Source organism: Aptenodytes forsteri, unplaced genomic scaffold (genome assembly GCF_000699145.1).
Source record: "Aptenodytes forsteri isolate BGI_AS27 unplaced genomic scaffold, ASM69914v1 Scaffold172, whole genome shotgun sequence".
NCBI classification, from domain to species: Eukaryota; Metazoa; Chordata; class Aves; order Sphenisciformes; family Spheniscidae; genus Aptenodytes; species Aptenodytes forsteri.
The window spans coordinates 9,796,066-9,823,486 of record NW_008795018.1 but is presented as its reverse complement, the minus strand read 5'-3'; the positions used below and the strand labels follow the sequence as shown (position 1 = coordinate 9,823,486).

At 38.6% G+C, this 27,421-nt stretch overlaps 1 protein-coding gene across 1 annotated transcript in view; it reads right to left on the bottom strand.

The window, feature by feature from the left end:
- Positions 1-27,421, bottom strand: part of CDK6 (cyclin dependent kinase 6) — a 128,439-nt gene that overhangs the window by 52,424 nt on the left and 48,594 nt on the right. The window contains exon 3 of the mRNA XM_009275663.2: positions 20,468-20,635. Coding sequence (XP_009273938.1) covers positions 20,468-20,635 — 168 coding nt within the window. The remainder of the gene's footprint in view (positions 1-20,467; positions 20,636-27,421) is intronic.

Genomic DNA, 27,421 nt, shown 5'->3' with positions numbered 1-27,421 from the left:
CTACAATTTTAAAAAACATTACAGCATAGTTGTGACAAGTCATTAAAGATGTAACAGAGGTCAAGCTCCTCCTAGAATTCCAAACTTCTTCCCCATTTTCACTTCCTGACCAAATAAGCTTGAATACTAATGCAAAAACTCAGTAATTTAGTTTACATGAATTTAAATTACATTCCTGAGAGGATAAAACCCTGAGAATGAAGAGCAATATGCATAACTACACATAGATGCTTACACATATCGAAGGAGAGTAATACACTCACATAAAGAAATCTTCCCTCTGAAGGAGATATTGTTAAAATCCTTGATTAAAATAATTATGTTGACTAATAGGAAGAATTACTGTATTAACTAGGAATTTATCATAGTGGAAAATTTAATGCTTGGCCATAAATACATAATATGAAAAAATGTCTTCAAAAAAAGCTATGAAAGAAAACTAGATCTTGATTCAAATTTGTACAGCTCTTAACACAATGATGTTCTGTTCCATGATGAGGGAGTCTCAAAAGGAATCCTTTCTGCTGAGGGAATTATGACAGCAAAGGCTTAACTGTAGACAAGTTCTTTCCTGATGTCAGAACATAAATCCGTGGTTTCTCTGAATGAGCTTAGCCTGACAGGACAGTCCTATAACTTCCCTCATTTTACAGCCCATCATCCTCAGTTGCACTGACCAAATCTGGAATCCTTTACAGTGTAAATACTGTCCCAATGCCATGTGTATACATATACATGCCATGCAATGGGAGATTTCCTGAAGATTGTGGTGGAAGCACGCAGGAAGAGTTCTGTTGAGCTCCCCACTTGGACAAGGTGCTTATACAGACACAATAATTCTTGGAAATACCCAAAGCAGTGTTCAGAGCAGGACATTTCAGTCCTGAAATGAATGTTCAATCAGGATTAAAGGGTTTCTCTTCTCCATTTTAGCATGCACCTCACCAGGAATTATTGAGAGGTTTGTGCTCATACCTCCGAATGGGTTCTAGAACCTAAAGGATGTGTAGGGAATCCTCAGAAGAAAGTGTTAGATCCAACAGATATGATTGTCTGTTCAATACTCATGCTGTCTTTTCAGACTTCTGGGCTTAATTACAGCTACCGTCTGTTGAGTTATTCATGTTATTAATCTAATGGAAATCTAATGTGAACATCTTCTGAGGGTGCAAGGTGAAAGCTTCTCTGCCATGATGATTTGACTAGCAACACTGAAAAAGAAAATTAAGACCAGGATATCAACTGTGTTAAAATCTTAACTCACTTCAATTTCATAGAAAGCAGAAAGTGAACAGAGAGCCTCTTTCAATGCATATTAAATACAAAATACATTCTTCCCTTCACCTTCAGCTGTTCTTCAGGATAAAGTATAAAACGCCTTCCATTTTTTCATACTAGTTATCTGTGTACTGTTGCCTACTACCACTGCTTGTGAAGTTACTGAAGATACAGAGGAAAAAAACCCTTTGATTTTTAATATGATTTAAAAAGCTTCAGGTATTTTGCATATTTTTGATTGTATGTGCCTATGATATAGGAAGATGTTCAGAGTTCTCTTATTTTAAAAAACCTTTTTTTAATGCCTTGGTGTGAAAAATAATACGAAAAACTTACTAGTGGAGTACGCAGGAGGAAGAGTGACACAATACACACAGTGATTTCGAATACTCAATATAAATAAGAATTAGTGTCCACTTATCATGAACATTTTTATTTCAAGTCAGTCTAATAGCTTCCTCAGTTTGGTATGAATCTAAGAATTTTTGAAAGATTTATGCATTTTACTTGCTAATAATGTGAGGGTCAGATTACACTTGCAGTGTACCAACTGCAGGAGAAGTAAGTTCTGCATAAGCATAGCAGTTCTCCTCTCAGACAAGCTGGTATTTGCACACTATCCTGCACACTAATGATGTAGAGAAGGGTAAATAATAGCTCCTTAATCCCTTCCTGGTGAATCCATTCTTGATAATAAAATTTCTTTAAAAAGGTAGGGCTGGAGCTATCAGGTAGATCTGGATGACAAACATCACTCAGAATAGAAGGGAAATGAGAATATGTACACATAAAGTAAAAAAAAAATAATGAAAGTTTGGGGAGAAAAGTATCATTGCTTATAAATTCTAAGAACAGCTGTAGTTTTCGTCCTTGCTTTTCTGTGAGTTAGTGGTAATGTCCAAGACTACAGAAGGGGATAAATGTGTGCATACATTCAGAGTTAGCAGCGTACGACTCCCATTTTCAGAACGTGACGGTTCGATACCGGAGCAGTGCAGTAGTCAATCTGTCAAATGTGACTATACATAGAATATGCACAGAGCCTTCTCACAGCAGGGTGGGAACTCCACCCCCTTCAGGGCCTCAAGAAATCTCTGCAGGGTAAATATATAGCTGATGTTGTAAACACAAAGTAGAGCGAGACAGAATTCAGGAAACTCAGGCTAAGTTCAGAAGATGTTTACATTGACTATAAAAATCTGAAAACTGTGTTTACATTGAGAGAGGCTTTCTTCTTTTCTAGCTTAATACAGATTCTTTATCCAAACTAGTCAAAACCTAATGTACACACTTTCTAATTTTTAATCTGAACTTACCTGATGGAAACATATTTTTTTTCTTTGATTCACTTGTTTTATCTAATGCTGCTTTTTAAACAGTTGCATCTATTACTGCCTACCTCAAATTTAATTTTATAACATGGAAATGTTACTATTTCAGTAGTTTTGCTGGTAACTGCAGTTATGGATACATTTTCATTTTTATGCAGCAATGATTGTTGTGTTAGTGGATCTCAACTGGCTACTATAGTTTTTAAATGATGTACTCAAAGTATTATTCAACAATGTCTTTCAATGTTACTTCATATTCTTGAACCGTCGTAAGATTTTTCATTCACTCTTGCATTAAAAAATAGATCACCTGCAAGGCCTTGAGAATTTTAGTATGTTATTTTGCCACTGTTGTCTTAACACTAGGGAAAAAAAAAAAAGAGGTTGTATTCTACAAAGTACCTGTGAGAATTCTGTGCCCAAAGCCCGTGAACTGGATAGGCACTTATGTCAATACCATTTCCAAAGGTCATTGCTGTTCTCTGTATACTCCACTCCTCCAAAGCAGCTTGAATATTTGTTCAGAGAGTGTCTGTGTTTTTCAAATAGAATATGAAAACCTGGAATGAGATCCTGGCCACAGTGAAGTTAAAGGGATGTTTTCCATTGACTGCATTGAAGCTTGGATTTCATACCATGAAGATTCAATAATAGTGTGCCAGTTCACCATCAGCAAAATTTGAAGCTAAAACCAAAATGGAGTCATTTTCTTGCTCCACATTTTTTCTTCTTCGTTTGTATCAAAGGATCCTTGCTAGTCAAGTGACTATGTCTGCAGATACCAAGCTTCGTGTTTAAAACTTAGCTCATACTATAAATTCAGTTTTACTACAAACTCACGGTTTTTACATTTTCAGATATTGATGGTAATACAAATGGCCTTGATTTCTGGTTGAAAATTTTCACTTAACCCATATATGACTTGAATTCATCTGGCTACAGTGTATGACACTGTCTGCTTTTAATGTCCTCTGAAATTACAGTTCGAACCATGTCTAAAGCTCATAGCCAACTTCCCACAAGCCAGAGAAGTCCACAGTTGAATAACAATTTTTTTTCACTCTGTCCCATCTACATAATTTTTTCTCTAGAAAATCTAGCTGCATTTTTTATAAACTGCTTATTATTTTTTTTCACAGACTGGTGAAAACTAGTTTTCTGGAACTAGGTTATGCACAGACTTTGGTCCATTTAACAAGGTCAGACTGTTTATTCTTGACCAAATTCTTTCCCACTGTAAAAAGGTACTTTTAAATGCCACATTCCAAAACCAGTGCCAGTAAGTCACTGAAGCATATTTTCCCACAAGAACTGATACTGTGCACAGGCCCCTCCTTATTTAATTCTTCTGGTGTTTAAATTACATAAGGTGCAGGATGTCTTTAGTGTCACAAATCACTTAAATCTATCCATAGCTTAGTAGCACTGAATCTACACAGTGCCAGCTGTGTCTTTATTAACTTAAATAGTCCCATTCATTTCAAAGCAATAGCGTCTGAGCAGCATCAGACAGTGAAAGAGAAACAAAAAGACAACTAAATACAAAATTTAAATATAAAATAAAAATAAACCAAATGCAAAATATTCACTGTTGATTTAAAGACAGACCCTCTTGTTCACCTTATAAATTGGCTTAGTTCGATGAAGCCATGCTGATTTATACCAGCTGAAGTATGTGGCTATTACGACCTACTGCAATAGCCATAAGAAAATGTAAACCAGTAAAGCACTTCCAATTTTTAAGCTATGTTTCCAAGCTGGTTTTCATTTTATGGAGACAGAATATTAATATGTAAACAAAATTAAGGAAAATACCATTATGTTAAGAAGATACATATCTACCTCTGATCCTCTCTGTTTAGATGTTATACTGAGCATGTTTTGAGATATGTTTTTTCTTAATGTAACATGGCACCCAGATCAACCCAGCATACTAACCTGCACACCAAGATTTTCAAATTTTCCAGAATCATCTTCTGCATTTTAAGAATGACTTGATTGGTTCTGTCCTTGCAAATGCAATACGAAGCAGAACATGTAAGAACCATGTGAAAAATGTATATCTAAATAAAGCAGGGTTAAAAATCATCAGTTAAATCTTTTTCTGAGATGTATTGTCATTGAAATTACAGTACCAGTGATGGAAGCATATTCTTTGAAGTGATCAATAATATATTTGCAAGGTAGCCAAAACTGCACTGCTTCTAATGAACATAAGAAATATATATTACTCTTAGTGAATATTGGAAGAAATTTACTCAAGTACTCACATTGAAGCTGTTTAAAAATACAGAATAGTCAGGAAAAGTGTGTTTGATTATATTTTGATTCCAACAGAACACGTGAAAAAGTCCCCCCCCAAATTAAAAAATATCCAAAGGTTCTCCTATCTGTTTTTTTCACTGGAATTTCAAAACCTTCAACGTGACTTTATATGCTCTAACATGAAATCCATGCCATGCTCCTTTCTTGCACTTGAAGAACTCAGTCACACTGTTCAATAGAAAGCACTTCAAAAAAACCAGAAACAACTGGGTTTCCATGAATGGTCTTAACATTTTGTGAAAAAACTACTTGTTTTCCATACTTTGTAGTGAACCCTGTAAAAAAGCTAAAATTTTTGTTCACCATCACCTAAGAAGTGCCAGGCTTTATGCCAGAGTGAACTAAATAGCTAGTTTGCCTGTTGCATGGAGCCAGTCAGTAGAAGTGGTGCTAGTACAAACTAGCACTTAGTTTGTATCTATCGCAACGTTATTGATATTCCAAGTAGATTAAAAAATATTACTTAATTATTCCCTGAAAACTATTGCCATAAGTGGTATTATGAGACGTTCATACCACTCTAGAAAGCCTCAACTGATTTACAGTACTCCCAAAGATATTCTATGTTGGCAGCTCCTGACAGTTTTTATTTTCAAGCTCACACCTTACTTTTAGGGGTAGTAAGATTCTCACAGACTTAGACCTTGCATTTTCTTACACCCAAAATCTTTCTGCTATCTATATAACAATGTATACATAGAAGAAAAACATTCTATGTTTTTCAAAGACACAACATCCTCAGGCTGTATTAGTTTATAGAGTCTTCTGCTCTACAGGAGGGGCAAGAACACATGAAGTGATGATGGAAGTCATGTATTTCTTTCTTTTGCTTCATAAAAAAGGTGTAGAAATTCCTGTTTCTCTGAACAAATCAAACAGGAGGATATAGTTTTCCTCTAGGACTTATTCTAAATACTCCACCCAGAAGCTCTCAGCTTTCTCAACATTTTGCTGTATGTGTTCCTATTGATGTCTGTGTGTGACTTGTGTGTATGTATTTGTGCACTGCTTCCCATTGCTTCTGTCACTCTCACAGATATCTTCTCAAACACCACTGGCTCTTCTGCATTTCCATTCAGATTTCAGTCAAACCTGCTCAGCCACATAGCGTAGATTCCTAACTGGCCTTGCATATGTCATGTATTTTGGGTGGTGGTTCTTATTATTTCACTATATATTCCAGAAAAGTGCTTAATTGCTTTTACAGATTTATCCAAAACATGCCACTGCTTTTATGCTTCAATTAGACTTCATTTCACCGGGACGTGTCTCAGCTCTGCCCATACCTTGATGGAATCCTTGATAGAGATGTTCTTTATGACTCACCAAGAGCCCAAACGGCAATGGTATCAGGATTGACTTGGGCTGGATTCATCTCAGCTGACTTCAGATCTGAATACCCTGTAGATGCTCACATCTGAACTTGTCACCCTTGACAGTCAGTGGAAAGAAGTAGGTACTTTTAGAGTCTAATCACCTGACCTATGTTAACTGTCTTCTTTAAGCTGAGATAACTCACTCTTCACTTTACTGATTACACTGATTAGGAGATCTCCTTTGATTACTACTAGGCTACTTACTCAGTGGACTAGCTTAGAGTTAGATGTCGACACTTGGTCAGATAAATCCCTCTTCGGTATTTCTATGTCAGGAGATTTCATACAGCCTTCCAAGTCCCCTTAAGTTTTTCCTCCTTTGTCCAATTTCCTTTCAACTACTTCTCAGATATCCCCAAGAAATGGTTTTTGCTTTTAACAATAATAGGTTGTCTGGGACACACCTTGATAGTTTTATCCTAATTGGGAATGTATCACTACTACAGTTTTTTCAACTTTCTTTTGGCAGCATGTATATATGTTTGATAGGCGCTCAGTAGGGATTGGCTGGACAATGCTGAGTTTACTATGGAATCTATCTATTGGCTTCCTATTCACCACTCCATTTATTCAGGTCAGCATTGGACAGTAGTACTCTCTGAATTTCTGCAGTATTGATTTTTACCCCCTAATTTCTCCTAGCCCTCTGGGACAGTATCAAACCCCCCTTTTTAAAAGCTTTTGCACACGTTATAAGCCATTGAGCATTTTTAACTTATGAGACATTATCACCAATTTTTCCTCAGAAAGATGTGAGCTCTTCCAAATTAGGACAGTTTCTGCATCAGTCAAGTGGTCCAAATCTCTCTGACTCCTGTCAGGAGAATCATGGTCCCTGCAGATCCATGCAGTGTGCATGACGTCATTAGCTCATACCTAGACATAATGAAAGCTGAGGCACATTGTAGCTTTAATGACTTCTGTATGCTATCAGAATGAATATTATATGCTGATTCCAGTCCCTTTTGTGCTGTTCTACACAGGTACACAGCTAAACCCCAGCTTTGACTGAAAAGTTTCAAAATTGCAGATTCCTGACAGAATCTTTCCCTTACATTTGTGTGCAGTTTGCCTGGGATCCTGCACCTAGTGAAGAATTAATTCATTACAGTGTCTGCTACTGTCAAGCCTCTTGGTTCCTTGCTTTGTGTATCCTCAGCCATCTCAAAAAATGGCCTACTGCTAACAGCTAATATTGACTGATGGCCTTCTCCTCCATGCTGAGGTCCAAACACATCAGTAGCCATGTGCTCTTCACTGCTACTCTCAGTGATACTGTAGCAAGCTGGACCTATCTTTCTCTTACGAAGAAACATCTTTGCCATACAACCATGGCATATCCTGCACTTCTTTTCCATTTTCTCTGTGCCCTCCACTGAGTAAAATTCTTCCTTTAGTGCGAGCAGGGATTTCCCAATCCCAAAATGTGCAACAGTTTAACAAGCACAGCTGAATCTTTCTTTCACTGATACCTGTAGTTATCACCTGCTGTTTCTCCCCACTCCTTGTTGATTCTGTATCTCCTCTTTAACTTCCAGACTACTACCATCTGCTACCATCATTGTTATCTGAAGATGATACTAAATTCCACCTGCCAAACAACTTTCAATTTACATATCGTGATGCTCTCGTCTGGGAAGCTTTTAACTGAACAGGGGATCATTCCAGCTGTCCCAGTGGATGAGCCATAAACATCTGTCCTGTAAACTACATGAAAGGAGAAAATAAAAATCTTTTGAGGATGCATGTTTCTTTGCCAACGTATTCCTCATGGTTCCACTTAGGGCCGCACTTGCAATCAGAACTTCACCAGGGCACTCAATCCATCCCATCCTCAAACTTTCTCTCATACAGATGACAGTGAAGATACTGTAGAGATTTAAGCACCTCTAAATGTTTGGGTTTTGATGAGTGGCATAAGTTCTTTCCATACTACTGAGACCATCATCTAAGTCTGTGGTGTTTCTGCATCAATATTGCCATGGAACTGTAAGCTCTAGAATTTGTGCCCAGTATGAGCCAAAAAGGGTTTTGAAAAGATATAGGCGAAGGGAGAAGAACTTGTAAGAACCATTTCCAACACTGAAAATTAAAAAGTCTTACTCTTTTGTTCACTTATACAGCTTTTCACCTAAAATAATTTTGCAATGTTGGTCAATGCATAAATAAACTTTCTGTAATAGGAACACAATGCCCCGTACAGGTGGGTGGGTGTGGAGTTGACAGTTCTGTACAGCTGCAAGTTTCTTGTCTTTAGTGGAAACTCCCCCACTCATAGATTGTGTGTGCAAGGTAAAAGACCTCTTTTGGAAGCAACTCACCATCCACTAGGCATTCTTCCTCCTGTTCTGCAGAACAGATTATACGTATTTTCAGATCATTTGTGCTAGGAATAAGGCTGCCAAAAATGTTTCTTCCAAACCCAGGTCATTTACCTTAAGTACAGCAGATGAATCTGTGCAGAATAGGAGAAAGAAATACTGTGGACTCCTTCTCCACTAGGTACTCAACTAGTCCCAGCCAAAGATCTCCTGCTCTGAATTGCCTCCAAAGGTTTTTGGATAGTTAGTGTACTTTCCCTCATCCTGTGGACCCGCTAGACATTATCTACTGCTAACACTCAAGGTGAAAAACAAGTAGTACAGCATTAAGGGTACTATTTATTGACTGTATTAGACAATAATTCTTTTAAGTTAAAGGTATTAATTTTGGGTGTTAATAGCCATACAAAATATGGTGTCTGAATCATAGATAAGGGTAAAGCCCAAGAACTAGCTGAAGGCACATCTCTGTCTACATATTTCTTCAACACGTATTTCTTCTTTCCTGCTGGTCAACAATGAACTAGCTGTTTACATGGCAGGTTTCCATAGTTACAATATTGCATGGGGCCCACATGGTACAACTTATATCTCTGTTAAATAAAAAAAAAATCTCCTGCTTCCTAAGCAGAAAGTCCCTACTCTTGTTATTCCTCTTTTAAATCTACAACATGACCTCAGAACACAATCAGCATGAACTTGCAGGGTTTTTTTGTATCAGAGTTTTGTCCTGTATATGTGCTTACTAGATTCATTGCTCATGTTTTGTAATGCTAGTTGGTTTTGGTTTTTTTCTTTTTATCATCTGCTCTTTGCCACTCCAGCTCAGCAAATGATCAAAACTCTGATCCTGTTTCAAATCAATCTGAACTTTAAAAGCAAAAATGTACTGAGTCTTCAAATAGTATGCAGTCATTCCTTTTTTTTTTCTTCTTTGCTGGAAAGCTACTACAAGATGCCTATGTCATTATAATAGTTGCCCTGGAGAACAGAACAACTTGCTGACTGCAAACCAATTGCCCATAAATCAGTTCTTCCATGTTGATCACAAGTTTAAAGGGTATTTCCATAGACTGTATCTGTAAAACAACTTTGCTTTGCATTCATTACAGAGATAGCAAAATCCAAGGCAATCATTAGTTTATCTGCTACTTTAGCTGTTCTGATTTGCAATTGAATTCTACAGACTCCATTTTCAAATTCAGTTTTCCCAGTTTTGCAATGGACAACTTCTGCGTGCATTTCAGAACAATTAGAAGTTTTATTTTCAAATCTCCTGTTTAAGTTTTTTAGCATGTCTCATTCAGTAAGTAATTTATGACCTTTCTGCACATTTCATAGAGCCAGTTATACATTTTAATAGACCAGTTCTGACTACTGCTACTCATCTGTCTGACCCAAACAAAAATCCAAGCCACTGCTTCTACCTCCAAGGTCTGACTTTCAGTCTGGAGGAATTTCCTGAACTATATTGGGAGTTTTTGGTATATACTAATATGTCCTGGCTGGTTTTGTATTTTTGAAAACCATTATGCAGTCATCAGACACTTATATTTAACTGAATTATTTCTTAATCTTGGCACTGATGTCAATTTTTTGTCTTTTATAAACCAAATATAGTATTTTTTCTACTTACCTACAAATGCAACTTATCAGATCAGAATCTCCTTTTCCATTGTCTTTTAAACATAGAACTGTTCTCCTAGAGTTTCAGACAAGCAGATTCTGTGGTAGCTGGAATCATGTTCTGATTCCTTTCAATAAGAAAATATTCAATTTCCGTGGCAAATCTTACAGATCCCCAGAGTGCCTTTGGCTTCTTTGCTTTACCTTGATTGCAAAACCCAATCACTGCTAATATGTCTTGTCAGGCTCTGTGGTATCTGCATGTTGTAAGAATGCAAGTGTCCTCAGGTATCCCTCTCTTCTTTCTCTCTCTAGCTCTTAGTAGTATCCAAGCCCACTCAGACTGATGGCTGTCCTTGACATATATATCATGGCCTTATAGCAGATCTAAACAGCTGAGGCTGAGTATAAGTTCTGGAGCACCATCAGAGCTGGGCTACCTAGAAAGGCTACCAGAAGTGCTTCTTTCTGCTCCTTTTCCTCACCATTCATATAGAGTGCAATGCTGAAGTCACCTTCCCTGGGATTTTCAGTAGGCATTTCTATTATTTGAGCTGGGAAAAAGTAAGTCTGCAGGCTGCACACTAAGTAAAAAAATGATAAACAGACAGTCTCCTGACAGGTTCATTTTTACATCCAGGTGTTCACTTTACTTCCACAGTAGCCTATGTTTCTGCTTACTTTCATGCGCTGATTTTTCAGCTCAAGTCCTTGTTGCAGGTTATTTCTGCTAGCCAGTTCCAAGTTTATCCAAGCTTTTCTGGCATCCCCTGTTTCATGGAAAGCCTTCTGATCAGGTTTTCAGCAGTCAGGTTAGTTGTTGTTCACGGATGTGACTTGCCAGGTTCATCCCATTTCCAGATGGGGAACGCTGCAACCAGACTTCCCACTCCATCTGGACTTTTTCAACTTGCTGTCCCAACAAGGATTCCAGTTTTGCCTTCAGGTCATCTTTCATCCCTATTCAGGAAACTTCCAGGTTGTCTTTTTGCTTCTTTAGTGGAGTGTCTCTCTGGTTTATATGTCATGCTAGCCTTTATTTTAATTGTAGCCTCCTTTGGTTTATGAGACCATCTCCACTGTTTGCTCCATCTCATGTTAATAAAGCTAAGTAGCTCACCTTTTCTTTCTTTGGAAAATGATTTTGCTCTGACATTTATGCCAATCCATCTGACCTGCTGAAAGCTGTTTCCATTCAGGGTGGAGCTCGTGAAGTGCATCTCTTTGATAATATAATGCACATGAAATCTTGAAGGGGCAAATACAGAGATATGGAACTGGAATGGACTGCCTCAGTCATCAAGATTTGCCAACTGCATCACAGACATTCAAAAAGCTGTCTCTCAAAAATCAGTTATATTTCTTGCCCGCACTGGTCCTACTGTAGGCTGCTTCAGAATCTCACCACTTGTTTCCTAACTTCCTGTCTAAAGTTATTTAAGCCCAGTTTAAACTAACTAGTTCTCATGCCACCATTGTTTTTTTAACTCGTGTTCTCCCTCTCTGGCTCCTTCCTGGTGTTTTTAGATATCAATTGTATCTGCTTTCATGATTCATTTTGTTAAATTAAATCAGGTCCTTCTTGCCTCACAGAAAATAGTGTCCCCCCTTCCCCAATCGTTAGACAGAAATCTGTCCTTCCCCATGTCTGTTCCTGTCTACAATCCTCTCTCAATCACAGAGAAACCGAACATCTCACATTATTCTAGATGAGGTCTGATCAACTAATTTGTGTTGTGGCATCAGTATTTTCTTATTTCTAATAAAATATCCTACACATAACAGTCTAAATTTCCATTTGCCCTTTTCATGCATCTAAGCAGTGACTCATAGCCTGCCTGTGATCTCTGCAGCTTGTTATCAAGCTATTTGTAAGATCCCCAAAACTGAGGAATTCACCTTGTAGTTCAATAATTCTTTTAGCATAACATATTTTCCCCTGGATTTATCCACTTAATTCTAGAAGATGGGAAGTCTAGAGAAATCCAGTTTAATTCATTGGTGCCCTATAATTTACTAAAATCTGGATAATCTAGGACTATTATACTTCCACTGTTTAGCAAATGAATTATCTTTTCACATTTTGCAGGGACGAATGTATACAGCAATATGTAACTGATTTCTCTAATGCAGGGAGCCAACTACAAGGCCTTGGCCATCTGCTACCATTCAGCATATAATAACAAAGAATATAATGGAGTTAAATTAAGAATGGGAAATTGAAGGCTGGACATCAAGGAAACTTTCTGAGAGTGATTATATAGAGGTTTTGGAACAGGCTCCCATGGGAAGCGATGGTATTTCTTGGCACATTTGAAGTTAACATGGGCAAAACATTAGAAATGACATAACAGAGAACAATCCTGCCTGATTCACAAAAGGACTGGATGATTTCACATCTCTTCTGCTTTTGAGCTCTAGAACTCCATGCCAGCAGCACTGAACAAGTACTAAATATTTTTAGGCTAAGAGAAATTTCCTCGGGTGTACCTGTACAAGGGAATTTTCAGTTAGAAATACTTCCTACAGCAGGACTTCTGCCAGTGCGCAGAGAAAATTTATGGATGCTTCCTTGCCACTGCAAAAACATGTCAGCGACTCATTTTTACTATATATTAAGCCCTATGAGCATTTCCGTCAGCAGTGTACAGACACCTGCCTTCGCTCTGGAATAGCATGAGCCCCAAGGAGAGTATGCTATTTTCTCTGCTCCTCTTCCTTTGGCTGTCTCACATTCAAGTGCCAAACAGGCCCATGCCTGCTTACCCTGTGTGCTCTGATAAGAGTATAACCTGAGGCCGTATTTTAGTGTTTCAGGATGGTTTGAAATTATGTGGGAACAGTTTTGTAAATACACAGGGAGAGACCTTGTCAAACAATCAAATTGTTTTTACAATCCAACCCACTCAATTATCTCTGGGAGTAAATGTAAAAACAGACCCACTTAAATCAACAGAAAAATAGTACAAAGAAGATGTACATCACTGGGTGGGGGAAATGCACCACATATTTTTATATCTGAAAACAGGAGATAGAAGTACGGTCACACAATAGCAGGATGCTCTTTTATAGTATAGAGAAAATACACAGCAGTAATTTTGTGCCTTTCTTTCCTCCTTTTACAACCTCCCTTTTACACCCCCCCCCCCATTTTTTTAGAAAATTAAGCACAGCCTGTTCCTTATAAATTCAGTTCTTCTACATCCTAAAGTCCGTTCACCAGATATTTGTATGAAAACTGTAAGTCAGTACCGTACCATTACTAACAATATCTATTGTATCTTCTTAAGTGAAAGAGAAGGAAAATAAAGAGAAGAGAAAATAAAAAAGGACATTTTATTTTATCTTCACATCAACATGTGAAGGCCTATTTGCACTGAGTACATTTTTCTTGCACCAATGGAACTGTACTGCTGCAAAATAATACCAAATTTCACCCAGAGGAGAAAAGGGAATGCCTCACAAAAGCAGAATTAAGAGGAACCTAAGTAAAATTATCAGGTGTCAGATTTAAAACAAAATAAAGAGCTTTTCTTACAGTGCAGAAGTTAACTGCAGCTCAAAGTATAAATGGTTCAAAAAGTAAGTAGATTAATTTATGGAGGATGGATACTTCAGTATTTATTATAGACAATGATCCAGATACAATCTCCAGCACTGGAAATTGCTAAATTTCTGATTGCTGAAAGCTGGTTCTTACTCTCCTTCCTAAGCATCCTCTGTTGGACATTATCCTTTGATAGTGCACACAGTCAACCTTTGGTCCAGCCCAGCAGAAACTTCCTTTGTTCTGATATGAACTGTGCTTGAAGTTGTACCTTTTTCCCTTTTTCCACCAGCACAAGGTAAACTTATTCTGCAAGGTTGCACTGGTGCAGCTGCAGGGCTGCAAAACATGCTCAGCTCAGTGTGGACAAACTCTGTCATCACATGATATATATTCTAATGTTTGCAGCTCTGAAAAGGAGTTTTCTGGCACAGAAAATATTCTCATGTGGAGCCAACTTGCCTGTTTACTGTGAAATAATTTACTTTCTTTGAAAGATTAAAAGATAGGCTTTTTATGGTTCATGATAAACCTGGGCCTGAATCAGAGCAGAGGGTTGCATTCCCTGCATTCCTGACAGGTCTCGAGGGTGAGTTGCGGCATCAGCTGCAGAGGAACAGCACAGAGCCCTGAATGCAGGCCTTGGCACTGAGGGGGTAAAAAGTGCTTCAAACATTGATACAGATACCCTTAGAAGTTTTGTTAAAGTCGGATACAGTAAGAGCCTTAAATGAACCAGTAACTGGTTCATCTAGCATCTTCAAAACAGCCTGTCAGCAATGAATTGCGAGGTTTTGAAAAACATTTCCGCCTTTGAGTTAGTTTAGTTATTCGAGTCCTCAGCTGAAGACTTGAGATGTGGTTTCATAACTGACTCCAACAAATCTAAGACTGTGGTGTCTACGGAGTCGATTAACCCATCTTTCTGCTCACCCTCCCCTGTGTGTCAGTGCTTTCACTCATGTGGCTGTGCAGTGATTTGCATCCGCTAATTCATCTGAAAATGAATAACTACTTTTTATGGGGCTCATTTCCAGCCGGACTGCAAGGGCGCAACCACTAATGCCAATGCAAGGGAAGTGATGAGAGCGTGTGGTCAAAAGCAGGACCATCCTTTCAGCAGCAGGAGAAATGTTACATCTACTTATGCTGACTGTGAAATGGCACCCTTAGAATATTATCTCTAGGATGTATTTCTAAAAATAACAACCTTGCCATAAATCCTCTGTGTCTACGAGAGCAGCGAGTACTGTTCTTCCAGACAAGTCTTAAAAACTTTAAAGTTTCTTAAGATGGGCAACAAAAAGTAATAGTCAGTTTTGAAAATGATCTTATATGGTCATGATACAGATGAATAAAAGAAACTTCTATTCTAATTTCCTAACTTTGTCCATGTGTATTTTTGTATTGCCTTTTGATAATATTGTGAAGTTGAGCAATCTGTTTTTTCATTGTTATTTTCATATAAATCTGAGCCCTCTTAGTGAACATCTGATCTGAGTGAAGTCAACGTAAATATATATTGAAATGTTTTTAGTCAGCTGCAGACTTTACTGTCAATGTGCCGATAATGATTTTTGCTCTCAAGATGGCTCCGGAGATAAATGACTCATTTTACATGATGGAAATAACTTTCCTATAGGGTGTTTGGGAGGATGCAATAAAGATTCCTTCAGCTATCCAGATGTTAAAATATCAGAGAAATTCACTCGTTTCTTCACAAAGCCAGATACATGGACTTTTTATGCAGAACTCTGTGTTAGTAGGGAAGACAGATTTTCCTTAAATAAGCCAACCAATTTAATCATACTGCATTCCTAAATAGCCACAACCTTTCAGCAGCAGCACTGACAAGCTCAACAACACATATTTTGATCCTCTGGATGTCTGTCTGTGACTCATTTTCCTTTTTGGGGACATTTGGGTGGACTGGAGAAATGCACCATGAAGAAAGAACTGGAGATCGGGTCTCAGATCTAAGATGATGTGCTTCCTCACAACAGCGAAGGCTCAGTGCATACCAAAACAATGTTACCTCCACCTGTCAGAGGGAGGAAGATTCATGCTTTTATCAAATTATGTATGAGATGATAAAATCTAGTGTCGCTGTACTGATTCCATTAGGGCACTCTTTAACACAGCCCAGATTTTGAGTTTGATTCACCAGAGGCAGGTGCTTGATTAATTTCCATAAGTCTACTCCTACGTTTGATGTTAACTGCGAGCTTTAAATGGATTGCTGAATCAGGTCCACTTAGGGATACGCAATGCATCTCAGGTTAAAGCTGTACTGCAGCAGACTCCAGGTCTGCTGGAACATACCCAACATAGGATGGACTCTGCAGGATGTATTACATATAAATAAATATGTGGATTTTGGGAAGCATAGTATCATGAAGAAGTGGCCATAAAAAAAAGGGAAAAAAAACCCCAAAACAAGGCAAAGCAGAAGAAAGTTCTTTGACTGTGCTCTCAACTATGATATTAGCTCAGACAAGAGTTTACATTCACATTATTTACTAACAGGTGGCATTTATTAGAAAATTACAATGCGACAGTGGGCAGAAAACAGGAAAGCACACATTCCTCTTTGGAAGAGGGTTTTTCTATCTTTTTTTGTTGTTGTTTTTGTTTCTGTAACTAATTTATATATTTATTTTTACAAAGTAAGCCCAGTTAGTGAAAATTATTTTATGCTCCCTTGCTACTATACCAACAAAATGAAATCCAAGTTCCTGCATGATGTGACATGTAAACCATTTGTACTGAAGTGACTGCCAGAAGTGGATGGAAAGTTTTTATCCTGAAGAAACACTCAAATAAAATGCTAGCGTAATCTAAAATTATTCACTGACAGTAACTGCAGGACTTTTTGTGTCTTCTCTTTTTAATCGTCAATTTAGCCAAGTCTAGTGTTCAACAACTTAGAGCATCAGCAGAGAAAGTGATGTGTTTTCCCTTCTGATGTTCAGTAAATCTGAAAACAAGTCGTTTTTTTTTAAAAGGAAGACATAAAACAATTTTGTTTGAATTTCATGGGAAAAAACCCCATCAGTAGTGCTGCCACCTAAGGTAAAGCACACGTTTTCAAAGAAAGTATTATGAGTGTGTTACAAACACTAACATTTTGCCAGTTTCACTTAGATCCTGATGCAGGTCAGGTTTTAAAAGCTGGACAGCCTCAGCTCCACCTAGATGCTGTGATCACAACTGCGTGCGCTTATCTCGCTTAGCATTCTTGTGTGCCATGATTTAGCTTCATTTCCTTTCTTTAAGGTGGTTAGAAGTCAACAAAAATAGATAAATGGCTTATTTCTTTTTCATACTATAACTTCAGATTTTCCAGGCAGCCACTTGCTCCTTTGCTCAGAGAAAGTTAGAACTGAGTGCCCATTTTTCTGCACCAGGAAAAAAAGTGACAGTTCATTAGCTTTTGCTATCAAATTCTAAAATTACACAGTCACATCAATCCACCTCCTCTGTCCTATGGAGCTTCCCTGTTATCACAAAGCCTATTCAAAATTTCCCCAAGGGCCAAGACCAACATTTGAAAAAGAGTCTAACTTTGTACGAAACCAAAAGCGTGCCCTATTACCACCTGAGACACCCCCGCCCGACCTCGTTCTTTCTAGTGCTGTTATTTCAGACTTGTATCAGTTCTCAGTCTGACCACAGCTGGGAGTAGTGAGCTCCACCCTGCCCCCTCAAGCCTGTGTACCATTAGTTCGAATCTTTTATTCATTCACTGACAGAAATATCAAGAGGTTTCTTTAAATGACAGCAATATGCCCGGACGACTGATCTGCCAAAGGATTCTTTAGCATTGTGGAAATAACTGGCTATCAGAGAGAGACTGCTTTGAAGTTATCCTTTGCAGCACCCAGAGTACTTGGGTTGGATCAGTTTTTACTGGATTACTTTCACGGCAAGCTCTGTTTGTCCCATCTGAACAGTTCCTTTGTGAGCAGTGAATGAGGATGCATCTTGGGAATGATCTGATACTTCAGAAGATGATTCTTGTAGTTTATCTTGCAGTAAGCTTCTCTTCTGAAGGAAATGCTGCAGAGCCCTTGTATTGATCACAATGATAGCGCATGCAATGTGCCTTTTATCACTGGGCTCTCTGCACTATCACTTTTCAATATAACTCTGAAGCAAATCCTTGCAAGCTAGGACTTTTATTAATTGATATATGTGTAGATATATGCTGTCTTCTATAATGTAACATTTTTTTCTGCAAACACTTCAAAACAAAGCTGGTCCTGCTGAAATCAATGAAAGTTTACTCACTGCCTGGCGAAGAACTGCAATTTAGACTATTTTGGGAACGGTAAAGTCAAGAATATCTTGATGTTTAAAAAACAGAAGGGTTTTTTTTTAAAGTTTTGTTTCCTGTACTGAGTTTTAATGGAGGAAAAAGAAAGAATTTGCACACCGAAGCAGCTAGCCAAAGGTAAAAGTTACATTCAGAAAAGGAAAACTGATGGCCTGTGTCAGCTAATACACATTTAGTAGAAGTTTCTAACCAGCACTCAGTCTGTAGGAGCAATGAAGACTGACATTTAAAACCACACCACATTATCACATTGTAAGCAACACTCCCCTATAGGTTTCTACATACCCAGGCAAAAGTTGATTCTGAAGGTGTTAAACGCTAAGTGTTTCAAAACCAATAAATTTTTAACTTAAAAAAGCCATGGCCATAGCTGGTTTTTTTTAATAAGAAAATAATGATACACTAAGTTCTAGGTGTGAAAGCCATTATTGACACCTATGCCCATATACTTTATCTGTCATTGGTCACTGAATAATTCAATTATTTTAATACTCTTTAGCATAGCTGCAATGACAATTGAATGCTTGTGCGAACACAAGCTTGCATGTGGACAATCCCTTAGTCTGAACAACTCTTGTTCACAGCAGCGCTAAGGGTACTAGCTAACGGGTTTTGAAACACAATTTCTAGCACGCAAGTATTAGATACTTGAGCATACGTGCATCCTTCGCATAGCAATTCTGGCAATATTGTCTTACAAGCAGGTCTTGGTACATTTTTGCCTCAGTAGATGCACTCTATTTCGGGTCTTTTGACCTTCCTTCCTACGCAGGCTACCTGATCATGGACAAACTCCTGCTCAGTTCTGTAGATATTTTTTCCTCATTTTATGCAGAACTTTTAAAAAACGCCCTGCTGGAAGCCTTACAACACTCTGCAATTTTAGCTTAAAGAATTTTATGGATCAGTAGAAATACTCATTGAAGCTGTTACTGACTGATAACTGGGAAATGAAAAATTACAGCAATTCAGGAACAACCTTTCTCTCCTTTTCTTCAAAGCTCTGTTTTGAGTTACAACATGATTAATCCTCACTGACCTCAGCAGAGAGATTCTTTCAGCTTTGGATTAGGCTACATCCTACAGGCAATGAAAAAAACCAGCGCCAAAACACAAGTTTACATATGCTTTATGTGACGAGGATACTTTCCTATGTTTAACAAGGTGATGATACCATTTTCTGTTGCTTCCTGCCTTTATTCACACTGAAGCTGGAACTCAGGATGTCATAGTCACATCACACAACGATGGGAAGACTCCTACACTAACTAATAATAACAATGGATTGCTTTTTATCAATGTGAGCCAGGCTAATTTCTACAATATGATGTAAAACGCAAAGTGGACTCCTTTCAGTTTCTTTTCTCAGCAGTTCTCCCTTTCCTGTCTTTAGCGTAAGTGATACTGCCATGGCAGTTGTGATACTCAGAATAGAAAATGGAAACAAAAAAATTCATGAGCAGGTGACAAAACCAAATGACACCCAACATGCATGCAGCACAGTTACTCTTCAATACACTTCAGAGATGCTGTGCCAAGCTAAGAGCAGCTGATTCTGGGGGCAGGGCCAGCAAGCGTGGAAACGGGGTCAAAAAGCAAGGAGCTGGCAGGGCTTCTCTACCAGCATTAATGCAGGAGAGGGCCAGACCTTCTGGGAGTGAGCTCATGTCTGAGCCAAGGAAAACCAGGAGAGCTGCTGGGAGAGGGGCAACAGTGACAGGGGGCCTAGAGATACTGAAGGTGCTCTTTATCAGCTGGCTTGGGAAATAGCTGTGATTTTGGCTGCCAGGTCCACTTGAGCTGCCTCCAGCGCAGCCCTATTTGGAATCATTCAGTAACATATGGGAGCAAGCATCGAACCCATACTCACAGAGATGGAAAATCAGATGCATGACAGTGTGGCATTTTCACAAGTACCTGTGCATTTTTTCAGGCAAGATACCTGGGGATCAGCAAGTTTTATCTTAACAGTTTTATCTTAAAAACTTCAGAAACTTTCACCCTATCTGTCTGGCTTAATGTGCAAAAGAAGTCAGTATCACAACAGAAGCTAGACTGACGGAGTTTCAGAAAACTAGCACATACCTATCCTTCAGTAATCAGTCAGGATTTAATTTAGAACCAGTAATCAGTAATTGATTACTTGTACAAAGTAACCACAACACTTCAATCCTGGCTGGAAAGCAATTGTTTTCAGAGACACAAGTAACTTCAATTGCAGAGACGGTTTTAGAAGCAGCATTATAATATGGGATAAAAAGCCAGGAACATAGAGAGTAAAGCACACTGCTGCATTAGAAGAAAAATAAAAGCCTCCAGAAACTTACCACTGAGGTAAGAGCCATCTGAAAACTGTAGATTCGTGCAAGTCCAAAGTCAGCTAACTTTATCTGCCCGCTGCTGGTTACAAGGATATTTTGGGGTTTCAGGTCCCGATGCACCACACGATGTGAATGCAGAAAATCCAGTCCCCGAAACAGCTGAAGCATCATATCCTAAATATAAAGAAGAAATCGATATGCAATTATCAAGACAAGGTGGCAAACAAGTAAACTCCCTGCCATAATCTGCAAAACTAATTTAATAAATATTGACTTAAATATGTGCACAGGAGATAAAAACAACTATTAATATAAAATGGACAGGATGTTGCTAGAACCAGCTGACTTGAACAGGTGTCCTTATCAAGTTAATGTATTGTTTCTAGTTGAATTATTTGAGGTTGATTGATAGAAGTATAAAGACTGGTCAACATACTTAAAAGAAATAGCAAAAGCATGTCTGTAAATCCCAGGACAACTTCAAAAGAATGCTGTCCAAGTAAGAAAAATACAGAGCAGCTTTTAGCTCTTAACTTTAAACCACACACCACTTTGCATCTCAGGAGTTTATGCTTTGTCCTGCCCCAGTGAAGTGAAATTTTATCATTCACTTCAACAGGCACAAGGATCTGTTTCAATCAGAAAAGCTGTTTAAATGACAAATTCACCAGGATTTAACTTTATAGAGGGAAAAAGTTTACTTGGCAAAACCTGTTGTATAGAATTTACTGAATAGGACAGAAACTACTTTTAGATCAAAGTTTAGCACTAAATCAGTGTAATAATCATAAGTAACAGTTCTCATTTTGCTTTCTGTTTTGTTATAGTGATGCAATCTTCTATGACATTTTCACAGCTGAAGAAACTATTTCATCTGTACTCATATTTTCACATTAATCTTAGTAAGGTGAAAGGAATGAACCAACGGACTCAAAACTAAATACTAGAAATCCCCTGAATTCCAAACTAGAAGGATACTGTCAACTTGAAAATTATATTTGCAAAACAGGCAGTTACAAGAAGGTGCTGCAACAAGTAAGAAACAAAAGGGATAAAGAAAAAGTTTATTTTCTGTATGCACTTGAATTGAGTTCATGAAACTCCAGCTCTGTGTTTGCTGGTGACATATGCCCTTTCCATAAGCCATGCAGCAGGGTGTCCGCCAATCCTGTTACTAGCAACCAAAATGATCTTGGAGAGGTGGATGGCATGAAACATGAGAAAAGGGAAGAAGGATAAATTGAACTTGGTTGCTTTTGTTCTTCTCTATGGACTTGGGCATGTTTCAAGTAAATATTCAAGGCACACTATTAAAAGGAACGATATCTGAAAATGGGTTTAAAAAGAGCTCCAAACATTCAACTTGATAATATTGCTTTAGCTGGATGCATTTTTAAGATACACTTTATAGACATTGCTATATAATTTAATACAAAATTATTATTTTCATGTAATGTTCCCTGATCATGTCTACAGAAAGTATTATAAAATGTATAGATATTAAGGCTGGAAGCTCTAATCTGACCTCTGATAAAACATGGCCATTTCTATATATAGCCTATAACTCTGTCTGCCAAACAGTAGTAACAGTGGGCTGCTTATAAAGTAATCAGTTTTTATTTGAAGACCCTGATGATGGAGATATTACCATGGAACTATGGATGCTGTGACAGCAGTTAATTATTATCATGTCTGAAGGGTGGTGGTAAACTGAGAACCCCATTCCTTGTTAGCTGATGCCTTTTATTCCCTTTGCTTCCCCAGGAAAAATTGAGATCTAATAATTTTGATAACTAGTATAATAGGGTTTGCACCTTTAAAACAAATATACAAAGTGTATTGAATTCTCTTGTATTTATATAATTTCCCTTTGCAGTTCAGAAATACGTGGAAGAGCTAGGACTGCAGCTCTGCAGGTTTCAGTCATCAGCAGAATGAATACATGTCATATCTGCTCACTCTGTGCTATTATAACTTAAATCAAATCCCAACAGTCTTTGGATCAGTCTTGCAGATGTAAAGAACATGTCAAGAACATTTAAGCGTGTGGTTATCTTAAGTATGTACTTAATGGTTTCACTGAATTTGGGTCTTTTTTTTTTTTATTCCAGGTAAACATAATATCAGATAAAATAAGAAAATAATTTAAAGAACTTAAGGATTAGTCAGTATACCCTTGCGAGTCCCTTTTTGGTGACATTTCTGTGTCCTACTCATTTGTCAAGTATGTAAACTCATTCCTGCAGTTACCAAACATATCAAGAATATTTTTTTCCTACAACTGATGCTGGTTTTCTTTCAACTTTCTTCCTCAAGCTCAGCAAATGCAATTCTGCTCTACTAGTTGCAAGTTGCAAGCAATGTCTTCAGTTTCTAAATTCAGAGTCTTCTTCCAGGCACAGGTAAAAAAAGAAAATATTTGAAAATGGAAACTGGTATATCTTTCCCTCCCCCCATAGTACTGAAAAGATGAATATCATTTACTGAAGTTCTCTTCACACACAAAAAATGAGATGTGCCACAGAAAAGCATACCAGGAAAGTGTAAATTTAAAAGGTATTAGAAAGAAGAAGGAAAACTGTGGAAAAAAGTGCTGTATTTCCTCTTCCAGGAAACTCAGAGTTAGTCCATACAGGCTATTCTCTAGTATTCATTTTGGACTGTTGATTATGCTCTTTTGCTATCCCTTATTACCTACTATTACACGTATGAACAGATTTCAGTTCAAAATTATCTTGGAGGAACAGCCCAAAGATTCGTGTGTGTAAAGAAGGGCACTTTGATGCAAAAAGACCATTTGCTATTTGTGATTCATTATTGTCCTGTTTTTAAATTCTCAGACAGTTAGGAAAAAAGCAGAAACCAAAATCACATGACCTAGGCTTATTATTATGCACTCTAAATGCAGAATACTAAATTGTGCAGCTCAGAATTTGATATTTGTTTGCACAAATAGATTTTCAAAATCAAAGCAAACAAGAGAGAGAGCTTTTAAATTACTTTTTTTATCCATAATGAAGGATTAATTTTGTGCTGTACATAAGCCTAGTCAAAACTCATTAGGCCTCACGTTTGGAAAACGACTTCATACTCTTAGTCAACCACTTGCAAGAAACATCAGACTTAGTCTGGGCTGTGTGTTTTCTTTGATACCGTAACTAATATCAGAAGATACTAACCTTTGCTAGCAAATTGGATAAAGGTCGTAAACATGCACAAGCCAGATCACTAGCTAATTAAATCAGGATAATTCCACTCATCTGACGGAAATGCATCCATTTTTGTTAGTGATGATTACCCAGTATTATCTCAATTACCAAGATCTAGAAATAAGTGCAAGAGAGTCTTCATGTGCCTCAAGGATTAGTTTGTTCCATGTCTGCTTTTCCCTGGTAGCTAGGCATGCCATATTTTGGAATTACAGTTAAAATCATATTTCAAAAGTTAATTGAAAATGATCAATTCTATTCGACAAACAAGAAGATTCATGCCGTAGCAGATTTGAGGAACAAGCTCTAATGAGTCATGATCAAACCTCTACTGCTGTCTATCAGATGTTCTTTGGATATTGTATGTTTACAAACATAGACACAGAATAGTGCCTGTTGTTTCAGATTAGAGATTTCTGCCATGCTTCTAATATTACAAACCTGTGATGGTTGTTGCCTGAGTTGAAGATATATACTTTATTTCACTGTGATTACTTTCAGATAATCATGGCTTTACAATGTTTTCCCTTTTCAGGCTATGTTTTCAATGTGGTCTATGCACAAATCTAAAATGTTTATCTGTAACTCAGTTGAAAACTGAGCTATTTTGGGATGCAACGAACAAATACACTTTCCTTAGAGGCAAATATGTAGCTTTAATTTTGTAAAAGCCTCATAATGGAAATAGTTAGGAGCAAAATTTGTTATGGAAATGCTGCATCTTTTGCATGTTCCACCATATACGGTATCGGTGATAGCATTGCTCAGTCTGATATTTACTGAATTTATCAGCACTGAATGTCAGGACCAAATTACGATGAACTTTTCAAGCAATACCATATTATGTCATGAGTCTCAATAATACACAGAAGTATGTCCTGCATATTCCGCCTCTGGCATCAGCGAGGATGGGGATAGGCTTGGGTTAGCCCGAGCAGCTGCTGTTGCTGCCTCTGCCAAAGGCGGCTTCATGGCTCACATTTCCTGACTCAGGGGCAGCAGGAGCAGAAAGCCTTGATTTCCTACAGACTTTTGTCTCCTCCTTGTCCTATTCACTCTTGACCCTACGCTTTACTGACCCCTCTTAACCCTCCTCCAGCTTATGATCCATTAATCCATTCCAAGCCATTGGTTTTCAAAATACCACTCTGATCCTTTAAGAGTCACCCACCATCTTGACTTCCAGCTAAAATATCTGTCAATTGCCTGCAGTAACTTACTTGTTGTTTAAGACCAGCCAGATTCTCTGGAGTACTCTGCCTGCCTGATCCAAAAGAGGATGGCATGGCTGTCGACCGAATAATTCAAGTATTTACTCAAAGAAAACAGAAAGTACGGAGTTGTTTTGGGTGTTGGTGCCCAGGTGCTGGCAGCTGGGGCTGCAGGGGCCTCTGTCAGAGGAGACCAGGGGCTGCCCTGTGCCAGACACAGCCGGTTCCAGCCGGCTCCAGCGGACCCACCGCAGGGCACAGCTGGGCCGGTCAGCCAAGATGGTCGTGCCTCTGTGAAAACATATTTAAGAAACAGTAGAAAAGGCTGGAGGGAAAGAGGAGGAGGGAACAAAAGGAGTGAGAAACAGCACAGGGAACACCAAGGTGAGAGGAGGAGGAGGAGGAGGAAGAGGACAAAGAGGAGGTACTCCATGGTGGAGCAGATATCCACCTGCAGCCCGTGGAGGACCTGCATCGAAGCAGGTGGATATTCCTGAGGGAACTGCAGTCTGTGGAGAGGAGCTACGCTGGAGCAGGCAGAAAGAGTGAGGAGGAAGGAGCGGCAGAGGAGCTGCTATGGATTGACCATAACCCCTCGCACCCCGTGCCCCTGTGCTGCTCAGGGTGGGGAGAGTCAGGAGTGATGTGGAGCCTGGAAAAAGGCAGGAGAGGGTGTTCTTTGAATGTTTGCTTTTTTTCCCCCACTACCTGAATTAGCAATTAAATATCTATCTTAATTGGCATTAAACTAAGTTCATTTTCCCCAAGGTGAGTCTATTTTGCCCATGATGGTAATTGGTGAGCAATCTCCCTGTCTTAGCCCATGAGCTTTCTTGTTCCTTGTTCTTCTTTATTTTCTGTAGCTATCCTGCTGTGGCGGGGGAAGTGAGTGAGCAGCTGGGTGGGAGTTTGGCTCTTGGGCTAGGCTAACCCACCACCGTGGTAAAGGTATAAATGCTAGATTTTGCTTTTGTAAAGGGGGACACAGTGCGATGCAACCTGAAGGAAAACACCAAGAATAATATGTCTTCGGAGAAGACATGCACCCAGAGGTAACATACACATATGAATGGCTGCTCGTTATGTGAAGCTCACATTTTTCCTCTGTTGACTAGTATGTAAAGAAAGAAAACCCTTTAACCAGATTGCCCTTGGTCATGGTGATAGGAGTTCCTAATACCAGAAAAAGTAAGTCTGTGGAAGCCCACAAATATACTTGGTCATATCACCAAATAAAAGCAACACAGTACAGATCATTGTCAACTACAACAGACCCTAAATTTGTACTAACGCACAGGTTTTTTATGGCTTTTTTTTTTTTACTTGCCTATTTTCCTCTTCCTGCTCAATTTCTGTGCTAACATCTTGTAAAACACAACAATCCTTTGGAATCTCCTAGCATGTCTCCTCCTCCTCTGTGGAGTATCTCACGCACCTGCACAACAACCTGCATCCTTCACCCAGAGTTTCTGTCTATTTGTAACTCATTTTTCTCTTTTTACTGAGCAGAATGGAATGTCCCTATTTTGGATGGCAGGTGTTGGGATACTCGTCCTGAACATTTCCTGTAGGAGTGTTTGCATAAGAGACAACCGCAAATGTAAACAAAGGGGATGAGTTTTAGACAGCAATGTGTAATGAATCAGTCAAGCTAGTTTGATGAAAAGGCTCACTGCCTCTCACTGAACAGCAGGACCTTCTCTGAGCAGAAGAGGAGCAGGATGAAGCTTCCTTTGTATCCTACAGGACTATACAGAACCCCCAACCATCAAATTGCTTTCATTTTAAAGGGTGTTTTTTAAACATGCTGGAATGAAAGTTTAAAGAGTTTTCACATTCTCTGGGGCCTATTTTTGAAGCAGAATAATTACAGCACTTCTATGGTTATACTTTGTAACAAACAGTCAACATTAATTAATGCCAAAAAAACAATGGCATTCCTGAGGAATTACACAGTACAGATACATGAATAGCAAAATACATGATTAATGTTGTTACACTGAATCCCAAAGGCATTAGTAATAATGTAGTGACTCCTTGTTAAATGCAGTGATTTTCTTTTTCAAATACTGTCCTCACACTGGGCTGGGAACCCATCACACCAGCCTATCTAGAATGCTGTGACTGATGGTGGGGGCAGAGAAGCAACTTGCCACAGCCTGTGGAGCTGCAGGATGCTCTTCTCCATGCAGCCGGCTGGGTGCAGCGGCTGGGACACAGTAAGAAGCAGATAGATCCCTGCCCTTGTGCCTTTTTCCTTCTTCTCTCAGGAGAAAGCTATTATGATCGGTCTCCCTGCAGGGCATTCAGAAAGGGGAGGAGGAGGCTGTGCACTTTGCTTTCACCTAGCCACACTATAGCCTCTCAGGAGTCATCCATGATCCAACCCAATATATACACAGGATACAGAGCTCTTACTTTTCCTTATATCGGGTAACAGCTTATCTCAGAGTAGTCCTATTGCTTTCCATGAAAGTATTCACAGGGTAAGGGTCATCCCTCAGAAGAGAAGACTGCTGTGATGTTCCTGTTAATTAACT